Source organism: Symphalangus syndactylus, chromosome 9 (genome assembly GCF_028878055.3).
Source record: "Symphalangus syndactylus isolate Jambi chromosome 9, NHGRI_mSymSyn1-v2.1_pri, whole genome shotgun sequence".
Classification (NCBI taxonomy): domain Eukaryota; kingdom Metazoa; phylum Chordata; class Mammalia; order Primates; family Hylobatidae; genus Symphalangus; species Symphalangus syndactylus.
Window position 1 is genome coordinate 39034182 of NC_072431.2, and position 16154 is coordinate 39050335.

The 16154-nt window shown below is 36.7% G+C and overlaps 1 protein-coding gene across 4 annotated transcripts in view; it reads right to left on the reverse strand.

The window, feature by feature from the left end:
* GCA (grancalcin) overlaps window positions 1-16154 on the reverse strand; it is a 43817-nt gene that overhangs the window by 14677 nt on the left and 12986 nt on the right. For 3 of the 4 annotated variants that reach the window (XM_055291954.2, XM_063609470.1, XM_063609469.1), the window contains one exon: window positions 2009-2176. In XM_055291954.2, the coding sequence (XP_055147929.1) occupies window positions 2009-2176 (168 nt within the window). Of the gene's footprint in view, window positions 1-2008; window positions 2177-5436; window positions 5625-16154 lie in introns of those variants that run through there. The other variant, XM_055291955.2, reaches the window with a different exon arrangement.

The following is a 16154-nucleotide window of genomic DNA, read 5'->3' on the forward strand; positions in this document are numbered from 1 at the left end:
TCTGTTTTATCATCGAGCCTGTCCCAGAACCATCCACAATTTACAAATCTCCTCTTTGATACATTGCCCCAACTCCCTCAAGATGATTTTCATGTAGAACTCTTTTTCCAAATCCTCTCTGGCCCCCAGTCTCCATGCACCAATCCACTGTATTCCATAACCACAGAAGAGCTTTCAACATTCCCCCCAAATTGTTAAACAAGTAAATGAAACATATCAAGAAAAAAAAACACACATCTTAAAAAGATGTTCCCAAATGTTTCATTAACACACACAACTATCTTAGTTCATCACTCTTCTAGTAAGTTTTGTAGACAAAAACACAAATATAGCAGGTGCTGCAATACGTACTAAAGCAGCAAAAAAAAAAAAAAAAAAAAAAGACAAGCTCATTTATTTCAACAATGGGAGATAAACACAAACACACCTTCTTTTCAATCCTTTAATATATCTGGAATTCATGCTACTATATGGTACAGGCTGAAGATTTACATTTACTTTTAGATAAATTGTTAATTATTTCAGGATAGTTAATTCAGGAATCATTCTTTCCCCACTGATACGAAATGCTACCTCTACCATATAATGAATTCACAGGTAAGCTTCTGGGCTCTTCAGTATTATATGTTTCTTTTTACATTAGGACCACACTATCACAATTATTAATAATATATTTATATGATATATTATAATTTAATATTTATTCTCAACAACACAGTATGCAAGACAGATTTTAGAATCATTGCAGCAAGGGCCAAAAAGAAAAAAGAAAAAGAAACCTTTAGGAATTTGACTCAAATAATATTGTATTATTTATCAATTATTTGAAAGACATTGGCATCTTATAATATTGTATTCCTTCCGATCTTGAATATTTACTCAATGCTTCTGTCAAATACAACTAATAACTGATACAAAGGGGTATAATACATATCCTATTTGCTTAATTTTCCTTGAAATTTCACGTGAAAAATATATATAAAATCACTTAGAAAAGAATAAACTGTGGTATAGTGTTACAGTTATGTAGGAGTAAAAGAAAAGCTTCCCTTGACCACAGTATTCACATATCATCAGTAACAACTCACCCACAGAATTCATGTACTTGAACTGGCAGTTTCACACTTCGCTATTGGTCATAATAAAGTCAGTCCTTTAAATAATCACTCAAATTTACTGGAAACAAATAACATCCTAAAACCATACCACATCATAACATACTATTTCCTTTAATTTTTAATTAATAAATCCCAACATGATTATTTTGACAATCTGGAAAATTTACCAGCCACATAAAATCAAAATTACTATAAATGACATAACTTCACCTGTGAAAAAAATGTAATTTCTCAACTTGAATAAATTTATGAGACTCTGAAGTGATTTCCAATCATATTGTTTGACATACTTAGGTTTTAACTGAGATTTTTTTTAAAAAATGGGAGTGAGGCCCAAGTTAGAAATATTGTTCCTTATAATTTTTAAAAATACTTCCTACTTGCCTAAAATTTCCAATACTCATTTTTGCATGCTATAAAAGAATGTGCACGCTTAGCTTTGTGTTATCGATCACTCAGGGAGAGTATGATGCTCCTAAATGTCAAACAGAGTGAAGGAAATAAAAAGATTTAAGTGATAGAAAAATGATAACTCATAAGAAGATATATCTAAGTTTTGATGGGGTGTTTAGTGACTAGTAAGAGGAGCCCCTTGCAGAAGAATTTCAGTAAGGCAAGCATACTAGGTAAGAAAGAATCAGATTTCCCCACTATGAAAAACAATGTTTCCTCTTTTAGTCAAATGAACAATGTATCAAGCATCACATCAACAGGCTTTTAAAATGAAATAATTATGACTATGCTGATCTCTGATCTCAGGAAAAAAATTAGTCTAGATACATATAAAATATAAATTTCATATACATTTTAAATGATACTCTAAATAGCTGACATTTCTCTTAAGCAATAATGTTTAAAGACCTATTTATGCAATAAATTTAGCATCTCACCTGTCCAGCAATAGCATTGAAGTAAGTATACACGGAGTCACCAGCTGAGGAATAAGTGTCTGAATATGCTGGGTACCCAGAGTATCCATCGAGGAGTATAGCTGGGCCTGTTTCTGGCACTGGCTGTCCCATCTGCATTCCTGGCACCTGAATGCTAAAATCTCCAAACTATAATTGTGAAAGGGGAGAAGGTTAGTAATATAAATACTACCTATTATCTATAAAAGTTGGATTAAAAGAAATTATTAGAAGTCCATCAAAAAGTAAACACAGTTACCAAAAGCTTACAATCCTATCACAAAAACTTCTAACTACAAAATGTTAGATGTCCTACATTAAGACACAATTCATCAACATATATTACCCAGCATTAAAAGAAGTGTAAAAGAAAAAAGAAATTTACTAGCCTCTAAGAACTTAATCTAACAGAGGAACATGTACAATTTTAAAAAATGTTTACCAACATCACTGAAGTAAACAAGGAGTAAAACAATGCAAGATTTTACCTAAAGTAAAACTAAGAAGTAAACCCCAAGACACATACTTAGAATATATGTGTAAATACAATGAAATTTTATTAAGTGTCAACATTTACAATATGTTGGGTATTATATTCTTTACAACTATTTAAACTTAAAAACTTTATATGTCAATATAAAATATGGGAAAATGGTATATAGTTTTTCAAAAATCTTTTAAGGGGCAGGAAGCAAAATGTTTAAAGAAACTGCTGTGGTTCTGGTAGTATCCTGAGGGATGAGATAAGAGTTCTGTATGCTGGCCTCTCACTTGTTTCTTTTCAGCCTATTGTGACTTATCACAGTTCATATATGTGGGATTCTCTGATGTTACAGATTATGTGATCTAGTTTTAATTAAAGCCATCACAAAATGGCAATAGTAAAAATTCAGAAACATGCAAAGCAACATGAAAGGCTTGGACATGAAAATATTGTCTAAGCCTTTCCTTACTGACATTATGTAGTAATAATAATAATGATCAATTTTGACTCATTTGAAACTATCAAGAGGACAACTTGAAATACGAATTTATGTAAACCGTGTTTAGGGATGAACATTGTTGGCCAGGGGCCCCAGTTCTCCTCCACATGGGCCCTTTCATATGGCTCTTCCACTTCTTCATAGCATGGCAGTCAGCTTCTAAGAGAGAGAAAGAGAAGCTGCCAGTCCTCTTAAAATATTAAGTCTGGAACTGCCATGGTGCCTTTTCTACTGTATTCTACCAGATGAAGGTGAAACAGGCCCAACCCAGATTGAAGAAAGTGGAGAAATAGTCTGTGCCTTTCGATAAAGGGAATGGTAAAGAATTGGTAACCATCATTAATCTGACCACCAGGTTCTCAAACTACGGGATTGGGGAAAGTTAATGCTGCAAATTGGGCAGAGAAAACAGATTAAAAGTTATTCCTAAAGACAGATTCTTCATCTTTGAATTCATTTTGTATGTTATTTCTTGTGTGAAAATCTAATCTGTTTAAGTTTTCTGTGCTTAAAATGTATTTTTATTATTGAAAACACTGAAGCTTGTATAATACAACATGTAGAAATAAAAACATGTAACAAAGTTTTAGATTGTTTGATTTCCTGTGACCAAAATGAGAAACAAAGAAAAGAAAAAAAAGTCCTTTACATTGAGTTATAATTTTTATTCATATACAGTTAGCAAAAAAAAGAAAATAATACAATTTTTATAAACAATACTTAAGAAAGTAAAACACTATTGGAAATGCATCTCCTACAGAGATAAATCATGCACTTAATTAAAGCATACTATCAAAACAATTAGGTCTAGTAGCTGACATTTTATATTTTATTAAAAGAATATAAGAAACATTAATAAGGTATGAGTTTCCTTTATTTAACATGATTTATAAAGTCTCAACTATCTTATTAATATTCTCCTAGTAAAGAAATCATGTAAGTTTTATCCCAAAATTTTATCCAATGTATCTTAAAATATTTCAATTACATTTTTTAAAATCAGTGCCTCTAATCTATATTGCTTCAGCTATTGAGGGTACTTCTCTTTCCGGCGATTAATAATGAGCATGAGAACAGCTGAAAAGAGATGTTTATTTTAAATTCATGGAAAAGGGTATTTAAATATTCAAAACACATACAGACGTTCTCTTTATTGTGTCATGGAACTCTCCATCAAATTCAAGCACTCTGACAAAAGTGGGTAAGGAAGCACCAAATAATTTGAATGAAAATGTATTACTTTTGCCACCTCACTCTGCCATACATATATGAATTCAGAGCATACCAAGAGGAGTAAATATACACATTTCTAACAGCTTCAACCAAATGAAAATACGTATATGCTAGGGACGTTTTTAAAGACCCACAGGTTTATGCTATCTTGACTAATCTTTGAAGGGGCTTTACTTTCCTTAGGTACTTTAAACTTCCTTCCTAAATTTAAGGACTGAGGAGGCGTAGGCATTACAAAGTGGAAGGTGCCAGAGGGAATTGAGGCAAGTCTTAAGGAAAGCAAATCAATTTTAGGAACAAGTATGTGTGGAAGTTGAGGACCTGGATATTCATATCCTAAAACAACAACAACAACAACAACCACCATGAACTCCCAGGGGTAGGAGTAACTCCTTTGAAGACCACAACCATAGCCCAAAGTCAAGTCCTATGTTAAAACCAGTGAAACACAATTTCTCTTTTTAGGTAAAAAACAAATAGAAAATATATTATATTCTACCCACACCGCAATGGATCAAACTACTGTTAACTCTCTTAACACAGCGTGCCCAACCCACTTTGTAGATCACTGACATCGATACTATAGGTTTGGGTTCCTTTCTGAAAAGAAGAGGCTAGCCACCAGGACTCTACAATTATAACTTGCAACTCCCAAAGGTGATGTAGGATAAAAGTTATAAGAAAGAGTAACCTCCCCCCGCCTGGGGGCGAGGGGGGAGTCTAGAACAGGTTGCCCTTCGTATAACAGTAAAGGAGTTATTTACCGTACACCTTAGTTTATTCATAAGGAACTTAAAGAACAAGAAGTGGTCAGGAAATTCAGAAAGAGGATCCCTAGCAACACTGAGTGGGGGGCGGGGGAGTGATGTACCACAAAAGATTACTGGAACAAGAAGAGGGTGGCTTGTTCCTTCATTCCAGGAAACAAATTTCCAAACACACATTACTCCCTCGGCTCCACCAGGACGCTCCTCAAGGGTCCTCAACGAGACCAGAACACCTGCGGCTCCAAGTCAGCCCAGGATCAATGCTCTCCCAGGCCCTGGCTCCCAACAGCCCTGGAGTCCGGCGCCGCCGAGTACCAGGCGCGGACGCAGGGAGCAGGAGCCAAGGGCGGACCCGGCACGCTGGCACCGCCCCCGGGGAGCTACACCGCGCGAGGGAGAGGGACACGGCCAAGCGGCTGGGACTCACCCCTCCTCCGAATCCCGGGTAGGCCATGACGAGCGGAGCAAGCGTCAACCTCGAGTCGCGTCCGCAGTGCTGGGAGAAAAGCACAGGCGCAGGTGCAGGGAGGCGCAGCTGCAGGTGAGGCTGAAAGGCGCACTACCCGCACAGTTCACTCCTCCGAACCCGCCCCCTTCCGCAGTCCAGCCCCGCCCTGCACGGTTCCGATTGGCTGAGTTCCACACTTTGGAGCCAACTCTGCGGCAGTCCGCCCCTTCCCGCAGCCTAGCCCCACCCATCTCTGCCGTGATTGGCTACACCCCATCGGGAGCCCACCAGTCCCTGCTCGGCTCTTACTGGCTCCCTCAGTTTCTCGCGCGCTCTCCTTCTAAATCCCGAAGAAGCCTTTTCTGCTGCAACTTCCCACCCTTTGTGGAAAGGTCTTCTACAAGCCTTCAACTCTTCAAGTTACTTTTCTTTCTAGAAACCCCAAACCGGCAAGTCTGTGACTTATTTTAACCAGTCCTCCACGCTTTTGAGCTGGACTTCAAAGACCCATCTGTGAATTTCAAAATTTGCAGTTACATTTACTTTTGTATAGTGTTGATGTCACATCAAAACTTTGCAACCAGGACCACACCTGTGGTCCAAGAGGAGCGCTTCTGCGCCAAAACCCACTTGAGGCCACATTGGACGAACAGGTTATTGATTCTGTTTGGTAGATAAATGGTGACCTGAATTGTGACATACGGCAAATAAACAGGATATCTAGTTGAAGATGATTTCCAAATAAATTCTTTTTAGTGTAAGTATGTCCCAGATATTGCACAGGACATGAACATATACTAACAACTTACTTGCTGTTTATACACTGACAATATAGATGGTGTCCTGTATATAATCTGACTCAGCCTTTGGGCAAACTCTTGTTAAATGTTCCATTACTTTGGCTTATTAAGTAATAGCAATGGACAAGTCTGATTTATCTCTGGAACTCAAATGAATTTTGCAGCTCTGCCTTTAAAAGGACAGGGCAGCTGTAGCTTTGGCTTATGAACAAATAAAAAAACCAAATGATATTATTTTGGGTTATCTCTGAAGAACAAGAGAAGGGCTAACACGTTTCTTAAAAATAAGGCTATCAAAAAAATGTTAACTATTCACAAAAGAAATCAGCCTTGCAGAGCTGAGTATCTGTTGTTCAGCTATGCTACAGAAGAGGATGTTGGACCTTGTGAAACAATTCTCAGAGGAAACGGCAGAGGGAAAGGAAGATTGCTGATGTCGAAGCTACTCTTGGGAAAGTGTCTGTTAAGTTCCTTCAATGCTGTAAGAAATACTTAAGCCACTAAGGTTAAATTATTGGCATAAATAGAGGGGAAGGGTAAAACCTACGTGGCAAGAGGGAAAACTGCATGGCTTATGAAGGTATCAAATGATAAAGCTCTAGAAAGAACAAACCATTGCAAAATTTTATTCCAGTGGATTAACTACATATTCAAAGAAATGCTTAGAAAGGATTGAGTGTTTACATTTACAATGTTAGTCTGATTCTATGGTCAAAATTTTTGTGCATCTTGTTTTCATCAAAATAGCCTTATTGATGCAACTGCATTTGTGTAGTTGGGAGTTAAGTCCCCATGGGTTTCTTGCCTTTCTGCACATTTAATTGCAAAGATAGTATTTCCTGCCAGGGCAAAGTTTGGGTACGTTTGCTAGCAGCCTTCTTAGGACTTTCCTAAGCTTGGAGTTCTTCCAGTTGGATAACAAACGCAGTGCACGTGCAGCACCCATCTGGCAGCTCCTCTTCGCCCTGTGGGACTTCAGAACGAGGGGAATCTATGGAAGTATGAAGCTCATGCTGCCTGTTGTGCTTTGAGTAATAAAGTTCTTTGTCTCTGACTCAGGAATCTCACACAATCTGCCAACTTCTATGAAATTGTGGCACTCTACTTGTTTGCTTATAACTAGGGAAAAATATCATATCCTTCATAGTTCCTGCCACTATATCTCTTAACTTAGAGAAAGGGCTACCAAAGAAATTTCCTACCATGAAGATGCAGAGGAGGACTTTGAACAACACAGCATCTCTCTCCCTAAAACTAGGTTTCAAATTATAAATATTCTAGTATAAAAATTCAAATAAGGCCATAGAGTTTTTTTTTAATAATGGTAATGTTAATTTGCCTCCACGAGTCAAGTTAATACTGTATGAACAATAATAGCATTTTATGAAAATGTCATGTATATTTAAAAAATTTGCTTTTAAAATATTTTTAATAAAATCCTTCTTTATTTTATAAAAATACTTCCAGATTGAATATGATGTACCAGGCATTGTGTGTTGTGAAGTGTTATTTCTCAAAACAACTCCATCAGGTATATGTTATTATTCCCATTTTACAAATGTGAAAAGTAAGGTGGAGAATTGTATTTCACTACCCACCACTGCAGTTGCATAGTGACTAGCAAATCTGAGAGCTTTGCTGCAGAATGTGGTTTCTTAAACATTGTACGTCCCCTTTTCTCTCCATCCCCAACCATAGTGCTGTATTTCAGAATATAATAAAATTATCTACACCATAAAAGAAAAAAGGCTTTCAAAGGTTTAAATGGCAGTAGAAAATATAACTAGAGAAATAGCCAAGGAAACGCATTGTTTTGACCAAGATTAGCCAATTTAATTACTTCTCTTACACAGGATACATCTTTTCTGGTGACCATAAAGCTTACAGGATTATGTCTAACTATGGAATTTCTTCTGAATCTTGGTGGCATTGGTCTTATCATAAGTTTAGATAGTCAATTAACCAGCACATTTACCAGTAAAATATAAACAATAAATTAACTGCAGTTCTTTTTCCTCTCTGTTGCCATCTCATTTTCTCTTCCCCACTATATGAATGAGGGAGAGAAAAGAGTCACAGCTCCTCAGCAAATTTCAGTCACAAACCCACAGCCTACTTCCCTCATATAAATCATATATATATAAAATAAATAAGACATACCAGCTAATGGAAACCAACATTAATGGAGTTTATTTTATATCACTAAGAAATTTCATTTAGATAGAACAATTCATTTATTCAATAATTATTTATTGAACATATATAATGTAACACTATTTTAGATGTGGAAAACATACATCAATAGGAGGGGAAGAATGTCCTTGCTTTTTTGGAGCTTACATTCTAGCAGGGAGAACAGACAATAGTAAGTAAAAATGATGAGTAAGTAAATTATAAACCATGTGAGAAGATGATAAATACTATTAAAAAATAAGCAAACCTAAGTCAAGGTTAAGGGGTAGGGAGATGACAGAGTAGGTTGTAGCTCTAAATGGAGTACTTGGGTAGCTTTATTGAAAAGGCAAGATTTGAGCAAAAACTTAGAGGTCATGAATAAGTTAGACATTCAAGAGGTATCTGTAGGAAGAAATTTCCATGAAGAACTAGAGTTAAGGTCCTAAAGCAAAACCCTGCCTGACCTATTTGAAGAATAACAAGGAGGCCTGTGAGCCGGGAATAGATTGAGCAAAAGGGAGAGTAGTTGGAGTGGTTGCAGAGCAGGGACATTGGAGCAGATCATGCAGGGCTTCACAGACCATTTTAAGTACTTTCTTCTATACTCTGGTTGTGATACGGAGCCACTGAAGGGTTTGAAATCTAAGTGGGACATGATACGATTTAGGAAGGCTCACTCTTTCGGCTGTGTTGACAATAGAAGGAGGTTAGTGTAGAAACAAGATCTGTTAGCAATCTGTTGGTAATCTAGAGATGATGGTGACCTACTAGGGTATAGCAGTTGAGATGGTGAGAAGTAGTGAGATAATTATTCTGTTTTTAAGGGATAGCCAGTAGGGTTTACTGGTGTTTTGGATTTGCCCTTAAATGACATGGTGAAGACTGGGGAATGAGCAGTTTGGGATAGTGCCAAATCAAGAATTAATATTGGAGATGTTAAATTTGAGATGCCTGTGATACTAAGTGACTATGTCAGGCTGTTGATCTAAGAGGTTGCCTGGAGTGAACAGCTTCTGGTGAGGGTGCCTACCAACCACTCAGGATTTGTATCTTAACAGACCTTTCTCCACTTGATACACTGAGGACAAGTGGCAAAGAATTTATTTTTAGAGAGGGAGGATTCCTCCAAAATGGCCCTAACAAATTTCTGATGCTGATAATGAAAGTGAAAGGGGCCTAAGAAATTAAGGCCTCTTTGGGCATCATTGATTATAAAAATTAATTAATAATATAAATAGTTTTATGACTTAGAGGATTAAAGGTATAGCCCATTACATATGGAAAATAATTCTGACAACTTCTAAATCCATATAACACTTAAGAAAGTACATACACAGTGTCTGTTAGCTCAGGCTGCCGTAACAAAATACCATAGGCTGTGTGGCTTAAACAAAAGGAATTTATTTCTTACAATTCTGAAGACTAGAAGTCCAAGATCAAGCTGCCCACAGGGTCAGTGCCTGGTGAGGCCTCTCTCCTTGGTTACAGATGGCTGCCTTCTCCCTGTGTCCTCACATGACCTTTGCTTGGTGCATGAGGATAGCAAGAGAGGGGGCAAACTTCCTGGGGTCTCTTTTTATAAGGGCACAGTTCCCATCATGAGGACCCCACTCTCATGACCTCACCTAAACTGAATTATCTCCTAAAGTCTATCTCCAAATATCATCCCATTGGTGATTGGGGTTGCAGCATGCAAATTTGGGGAGGGAAGCATTTCGTTCATAGCACACAAAATCTGAAAGTTGAAAAAGGAGACACCTGATCATAATGTTCACTGTTGTGCTGTCATTTTGATCTCCCCTAGTATTTACCTATTTTATGCTAAAATGTATTCCTTAATTGGATTTCCAATATTCCTTAACATAGATTTCCTTAATTGATCTACATGCAATAATTATCATACTTTTCCAGAAATTATTCATTGTGTTTTCAATATGGAATAATGAAGATATATATGTGTTATTTGCATAAGACATAAAAATATGACAGTATCAAGTGAAGCCATCCAGCAATAATTTTATTTTAAGCCCGAAGTTATTCCTTCAGTATCTTTCTAAGGGTTACTGCCCACCAGTGAGGACAGAAGAAAAATAATAAGCATGCCAAATAAGACAAAAATAAATATTATCTACCATTTATTACCTCAAGCAGCCGCTTGACAAACTGACCTTTCTTCAGCTAAGCTCTCAATAACACAGTTTTCTGTTTTTAATTCTGAAAATACTAGTACTCTTTTGGCAGGAGTACAAAATCTAAAGCAATTTAGTAATAGTGCATTTTAGCATAAAATTGTTAACAAGGCTCTTCAGAAAGCTGACGATTGGTATACTTTCTGCATATATACATCCTCACTTTGATTATTGAGTCTATTAAGCAATTTGGACTCAGTGAAAGCTTCCTGACAAATTATATATATGTAGATAATGTTGATCACAGTATGTGTCCACAACTAATGCTGAATAAGAACAGCAACAGTATGATTAAAATCCTCAATAAAATCATCTACTTTTCAGGTAGGATCAGAAAAATACCTACCTTAAATTTTAAATCCAAGTTGCATGCTTATGAATATCATTTAGATTCTACCTAGATAACATGGGATGATATATATACCCACAAAGCTGTCTCTCTAGAAAGATATAAATTAAACATGTCAATTAAATTCTGTTATGTTGGTGTTTATCCCACTGGTTAGTAACTCGCTTCTGTAATAACATGGGATGATATACCCACAAAGCTGAGTCTCTAGAAATATATAAATTAAATATGTCAATTAAATTCTGTTATGTTGGTGCTTATCCCATTGGTTAGTAACTTGCTTCTGTGTAGTGTCAGTTAAGTTAGAGTAGTCCTGTTACAAAAAATTAAAAATAGTTTCATCAAAAACATAAAAGTGGCAGAATTCTTAAATATATTATTGGCCAACTAAAAGCTGAGATCATCTCATTTCCACATTAATCCTCAGGTGTTTTGTGTATGTGTAAAATAAGAGTGCCCTCCTTCATATTTATGTAAAATTATTGGTGGAAATAAAACCTGGTAATAAAAATTTAAAAATTACAACTTATTATTTTATATAGCACTTGATATTTTTCACAGCTATTTTGCACATTATCACATTTGACTTTCACAACAATCTTGTGAAATAAGTAGCACCAATTACATCTTCAGAGGAAACGTAGTAATAACTTGCATTGTGGATGTAGACACAGGTCAAAGCAGTTGCAAAATATTTTTAAAACAAAACATGAGCTGATTGTTTTTCATGTTCAGGAAATAGCACATAAAATCTGAAAGCTGAAAACAGGAGACCCCTGATCATAGTGTTCACTGTTGTGCTGTCACCTTTCACTACACAATCACCAGTGCTTGTGTAGTTTTGAATGAGTGTGAGAGAATGAAGTCCCATTCTTAGAGCCTTTAATGTTACTTAAAACCTAAGAATCAAGCTATAAAACACTTCATTGCTTGAATTATCCAAAATTAGAAACTGAAGTAAAAGAAAGAGAAAAAAACAGTACTCTCCTGGTACAAAAAGGGGTAAGAATTGTGATAGGTACTAACATAGATGACGACCCATGATCAGTTATGGGTGGGCATAATGAGCCCAATTAATGCACCACCCAAGATCTTCTCAGCTCAGCCTACCTTAAACACTTTCCTTGTTTTCTGTCTTTTAGCCATAAAGCTCAGTTGCTGCTGCTGCCACGTCCACCAGAAAAAAGCAGATGGCACATTCAGACACAGTAATTGAGGGATTGTAATGAAGTCACTATTTACAAAAGTGTTGACATAGGTAAGATAAACCAATCAGGCCTGATACAGTGTCCCAGTGCAAGCAGTGTTGAGGACTCATTACCACCCTTAGGCAGAAGGTGCAAGGCAAGAAAGCAGTTACCAAAACCTGGATAGAATTATTGTATGAAGAGGGTCCCCTGACACATGACTTTTAGTACACGGATGCACCATAATCTGCATTAAGATTAGCCTGGGGAATAAATACCAAAACCTCACTCTTCTCCCTACCTCTGCTTTCCTGCTAGTGCTTCCATTGACTGAATCTGATCAGAAGCTAGAGGAAAAGGGAGCTCATTGATGCAGTCCACAAAGGTTAGCCTCCCCTGGCACAGAGCAATGTAGAGAAGGGTGAAAAGTAGATCTTTATGGGTAGGTGGAAAATGCCAATCACACTGAAGAAAAAGAAATTCCAGAACTTAAATTCCCAACCCTGCCCAAATTAAACAACTCTTCAGTTAGAGTTTCAACCCATGAAATTGTTCTGTAAGGTAAACCAAAAATCCAGATAAATTGCATAAAATAGATATTTATAGAGTAATTACACTGAATGATTAATCAGTACTTAATTAAATCCAAATATTTCACTGAGCAACTAGGCTATATAGAAGACAGAAGGAGAGAGAGAGAGAGACTTAGGTTTTTATTCAACTTCCAGGATTACAGTAAGAACTTGAGCCACTCATTAAGAGAGGCACTATGGCAACCAGCAGAAAAGAAAGGGAGAGGAGACGGGAGGAGAAAGGAGGATGTTACCTAGCAACAGAATCTTTAGGCTAGAGTTTGCTCATAAAGTGTCTAAGAAAATGGTAGTTAGTGATATCAAAAAAACAAAATAAAATGAAAAGAAGATACAAAAAATGTCTGAGTGGGGACATAGAAGCCATTTGAGTATATAGATAACAAAGATCAAATAATTACGTATTTTATTTCCTATGTGAAATGTCTTTCTGTACATTATTTTAAATAAATCTACACATCAATAAATACATGTTTAGAAGGAAACAAAACTAATTTCTGTTGGAAAGCATTGCCTAAAATATAGCTTTTCATGTATCAATTTGAAAAATTAAATTATTATTGAACTCAACTTTCAGCTGTTAACTAAGCAAAACATGTAGCTTCAGGCTATAAGTCTATCATAGTATTACAATAATGAAAAATAATCAGCTGATATTCAGATCTTGAATTTTGATATTTTCCCTCATTAATATTTAGGAAACATCCATGTAGGAAACTACCTATCAGCTAAGCACATTATGCAGATAATAAGTTAATACCAATGTCAGAGTTGGGACAATTTCTCTTTATTAACATTTTATTTTTTTAACTTTGTTAATACTGATTTCATTAATTCACACACACATTCTGATTTCAAGAGACTATGTTAATTGGTTCTAGTCATTATCATTCATGCTAACTCTGGAAGAAACTGCAATAAATAACGGAGGGGTCGATGATTGACTCCAAGTTCGTTTGTTGACAGTATGACATTGGAAATATATAATGCAACTTCTTTAAATCTCAGTTTCTCCTTTGCAAAATGGGGATACTCCCTATTAGAAGACCAATAAGTCCTCTTAATATTACGACAGAAAATCCAACTCAATATATCTAAACAAGAGAATTTATTGGCTCATGTAATTCAAAGTCCTGGGCTAGCTTTAGATTAAGTTTCATCTGGCATATAGACAGTTTCTCCAAGGACCCACATTTCTCCAGCTGTCCCTTCTGCCTCCATTCTTAGGACATAGAGGGAGGCCCCCTCCCAACCCTTAACCCAACCGTAACTCACTGTTACAAATAGCTACAGGGAATTTCCACTTTTATTTCTCTGGTCCCTTTTTTTTTTTTTTTTTTGAGACGGAGTCTCACTCTGTCATTCAGGCTGGAGTGCAGTGGTGTGATCTCAGCTCACTGCAACCTTTACCTCCTGGGTTCAAGCGATTCTCCTGCCTCAGCCTCCCCAGTAGCTGGGATTACAGGTGCCTGCCACCATGTCTGGCTACTTTTTTTTTTTGTATTTTTAGTAGAGACGAGGTTTCACTGTGTTGGCCAGGGTGGTCTTGAACTCCTGACCTTAAGTGATCCACCCACCTTGGCCTCCCAAAGTGCTAAGGTTTCTCTGGTTTTAACTGGGTTCCATGTTCACACTTAATCACTATAGCTAGGGAGTGGGATATGTTGAGTAGGTTAAACTAATAAGTCTCCAGCTCAATAGGTGGGAAAGGGGTCAATCCTACCCAAAGATAGTTTGAGGATGAGGAAATGGGTGGTTTCTCACGAAGAAAATCTAGGAGCAGTTTTACCAAAAACAGAAGGAATGAATACTGAGCAAGAGAAAACAACAGGCCCGCTCATAAACTCATGGAGTTGTGAAGATTAAATGTGGTAAAATATAGAAAGCTCAGGAAAAGCATAGGTATAGATCTTTGTTTTCCTCACATCTCCTAGCACATGGTAGGCATTTGATGTTCATTTATTCACTAAATATGCATTGAGTACCTCCTGTGTGCCAAGCTCTATGCTACTATTGAGGATTCAAAAATAATGAAGACATGTTGCCTGTCCTTGTGAAGCTTATAGCTTACTAGGAATGGCAGATAAGTCAAAATGCAATTGTAACAAAGTGAGATGAGTTCTGTGGCTAGAGGTAAGCTCAGGATGCCATAGAATCACAAAAGAAAGGAGCAGGGAGGTGTAACATAGGCATAGTCATGAAAACAATCCCTATAAACATCCTCAATACATGTTACCTTGTCCCTTACCTATAGATATTTATACCCTTATCCCTGATTCTGTAGCAGACGTATCTTGGGCCCTGAGCAGCTTAATTTTAAATGATTTTTTTCTGAAGATTGGAGAGAACATTAGCAGTAGAGGTAATGAAGTAGAAGGTTATCTTCTCTGCCTTTATAACATGTATTTTAAGTTGAAATTATAGCCATGATTTTACCTCCCTAGTGGGAAATATAGATTATCTCCCTTTTCTGTTAACTGGCAAAAAAAAAAAAATCTATAATTGTACATAGTTACAATTTTGTTTAACTGAATCAGCTTAATTTGTTCCAATGCAGTTAAGATCTCACAGTTAAAGCCCCACAAGGTGGCGGCAGAGGAAACATCATCTGTGAGTCGCAGTGTGGAGAAGTCTCAGGAAGGAAGCAAAGGAAGGCTTTCCCACTTAGACCTTTCTGAGAAAGGCATGGATAAGACGATGTCTAGGATTTGGCCTGGGCTGCTTTGTGCCTGCCACCTCTTCAAAGGAGACACCGTATCATCAAGGTTCCAGAGAATAAGATGAGCCTTAGGCAGTAATTGGCCTCATCTGAGAACTTTGGTCAGCCTCCAGAATTCCTTTTTCGAGTTAAGTTTCAGGCTTTCTCTAGGGTTCACTGTGGGTGTTCCACAATTATTAAATGTTAACATTATGCTTAATTGGTAATTAACAGCATGCAGCACATTTGTGAGCACACAAGCAGTCTGCTCCTGAAATGAATGAAGCATTTCTGAGATGTCTATCAGGGATCACTCACAGTCCATGCTTGCTGCTTTATTTATTTTTCTCTATTAAAAATCATAAATCCTTCATCTTGAAGTATTTTTAAATAGATTATTTGTAGTAACAAAATAATTTGGATCACTTGATAATTTAAAAATCTCTCACATAGTATGAATATGTCCCTTGAGACTCTTGAACTGCCTTTCAGGGAGAAAGGATGAATGAAATGAAATCATCTATGCTAAATAAGTTCTAAAATTTTGAATGAGTTCTAAGGATGAGGAGGGACTCTGCAAGCTCCCCAAAAGTGCTAAATCTATATATCCTCAACACAAATACTCAGATAGATAAATGAAACACACAGCCTATTTATTGAGAATTCAGAGGGAAAAATAGTTATTTAAGGAATAATCAGAAAATATATT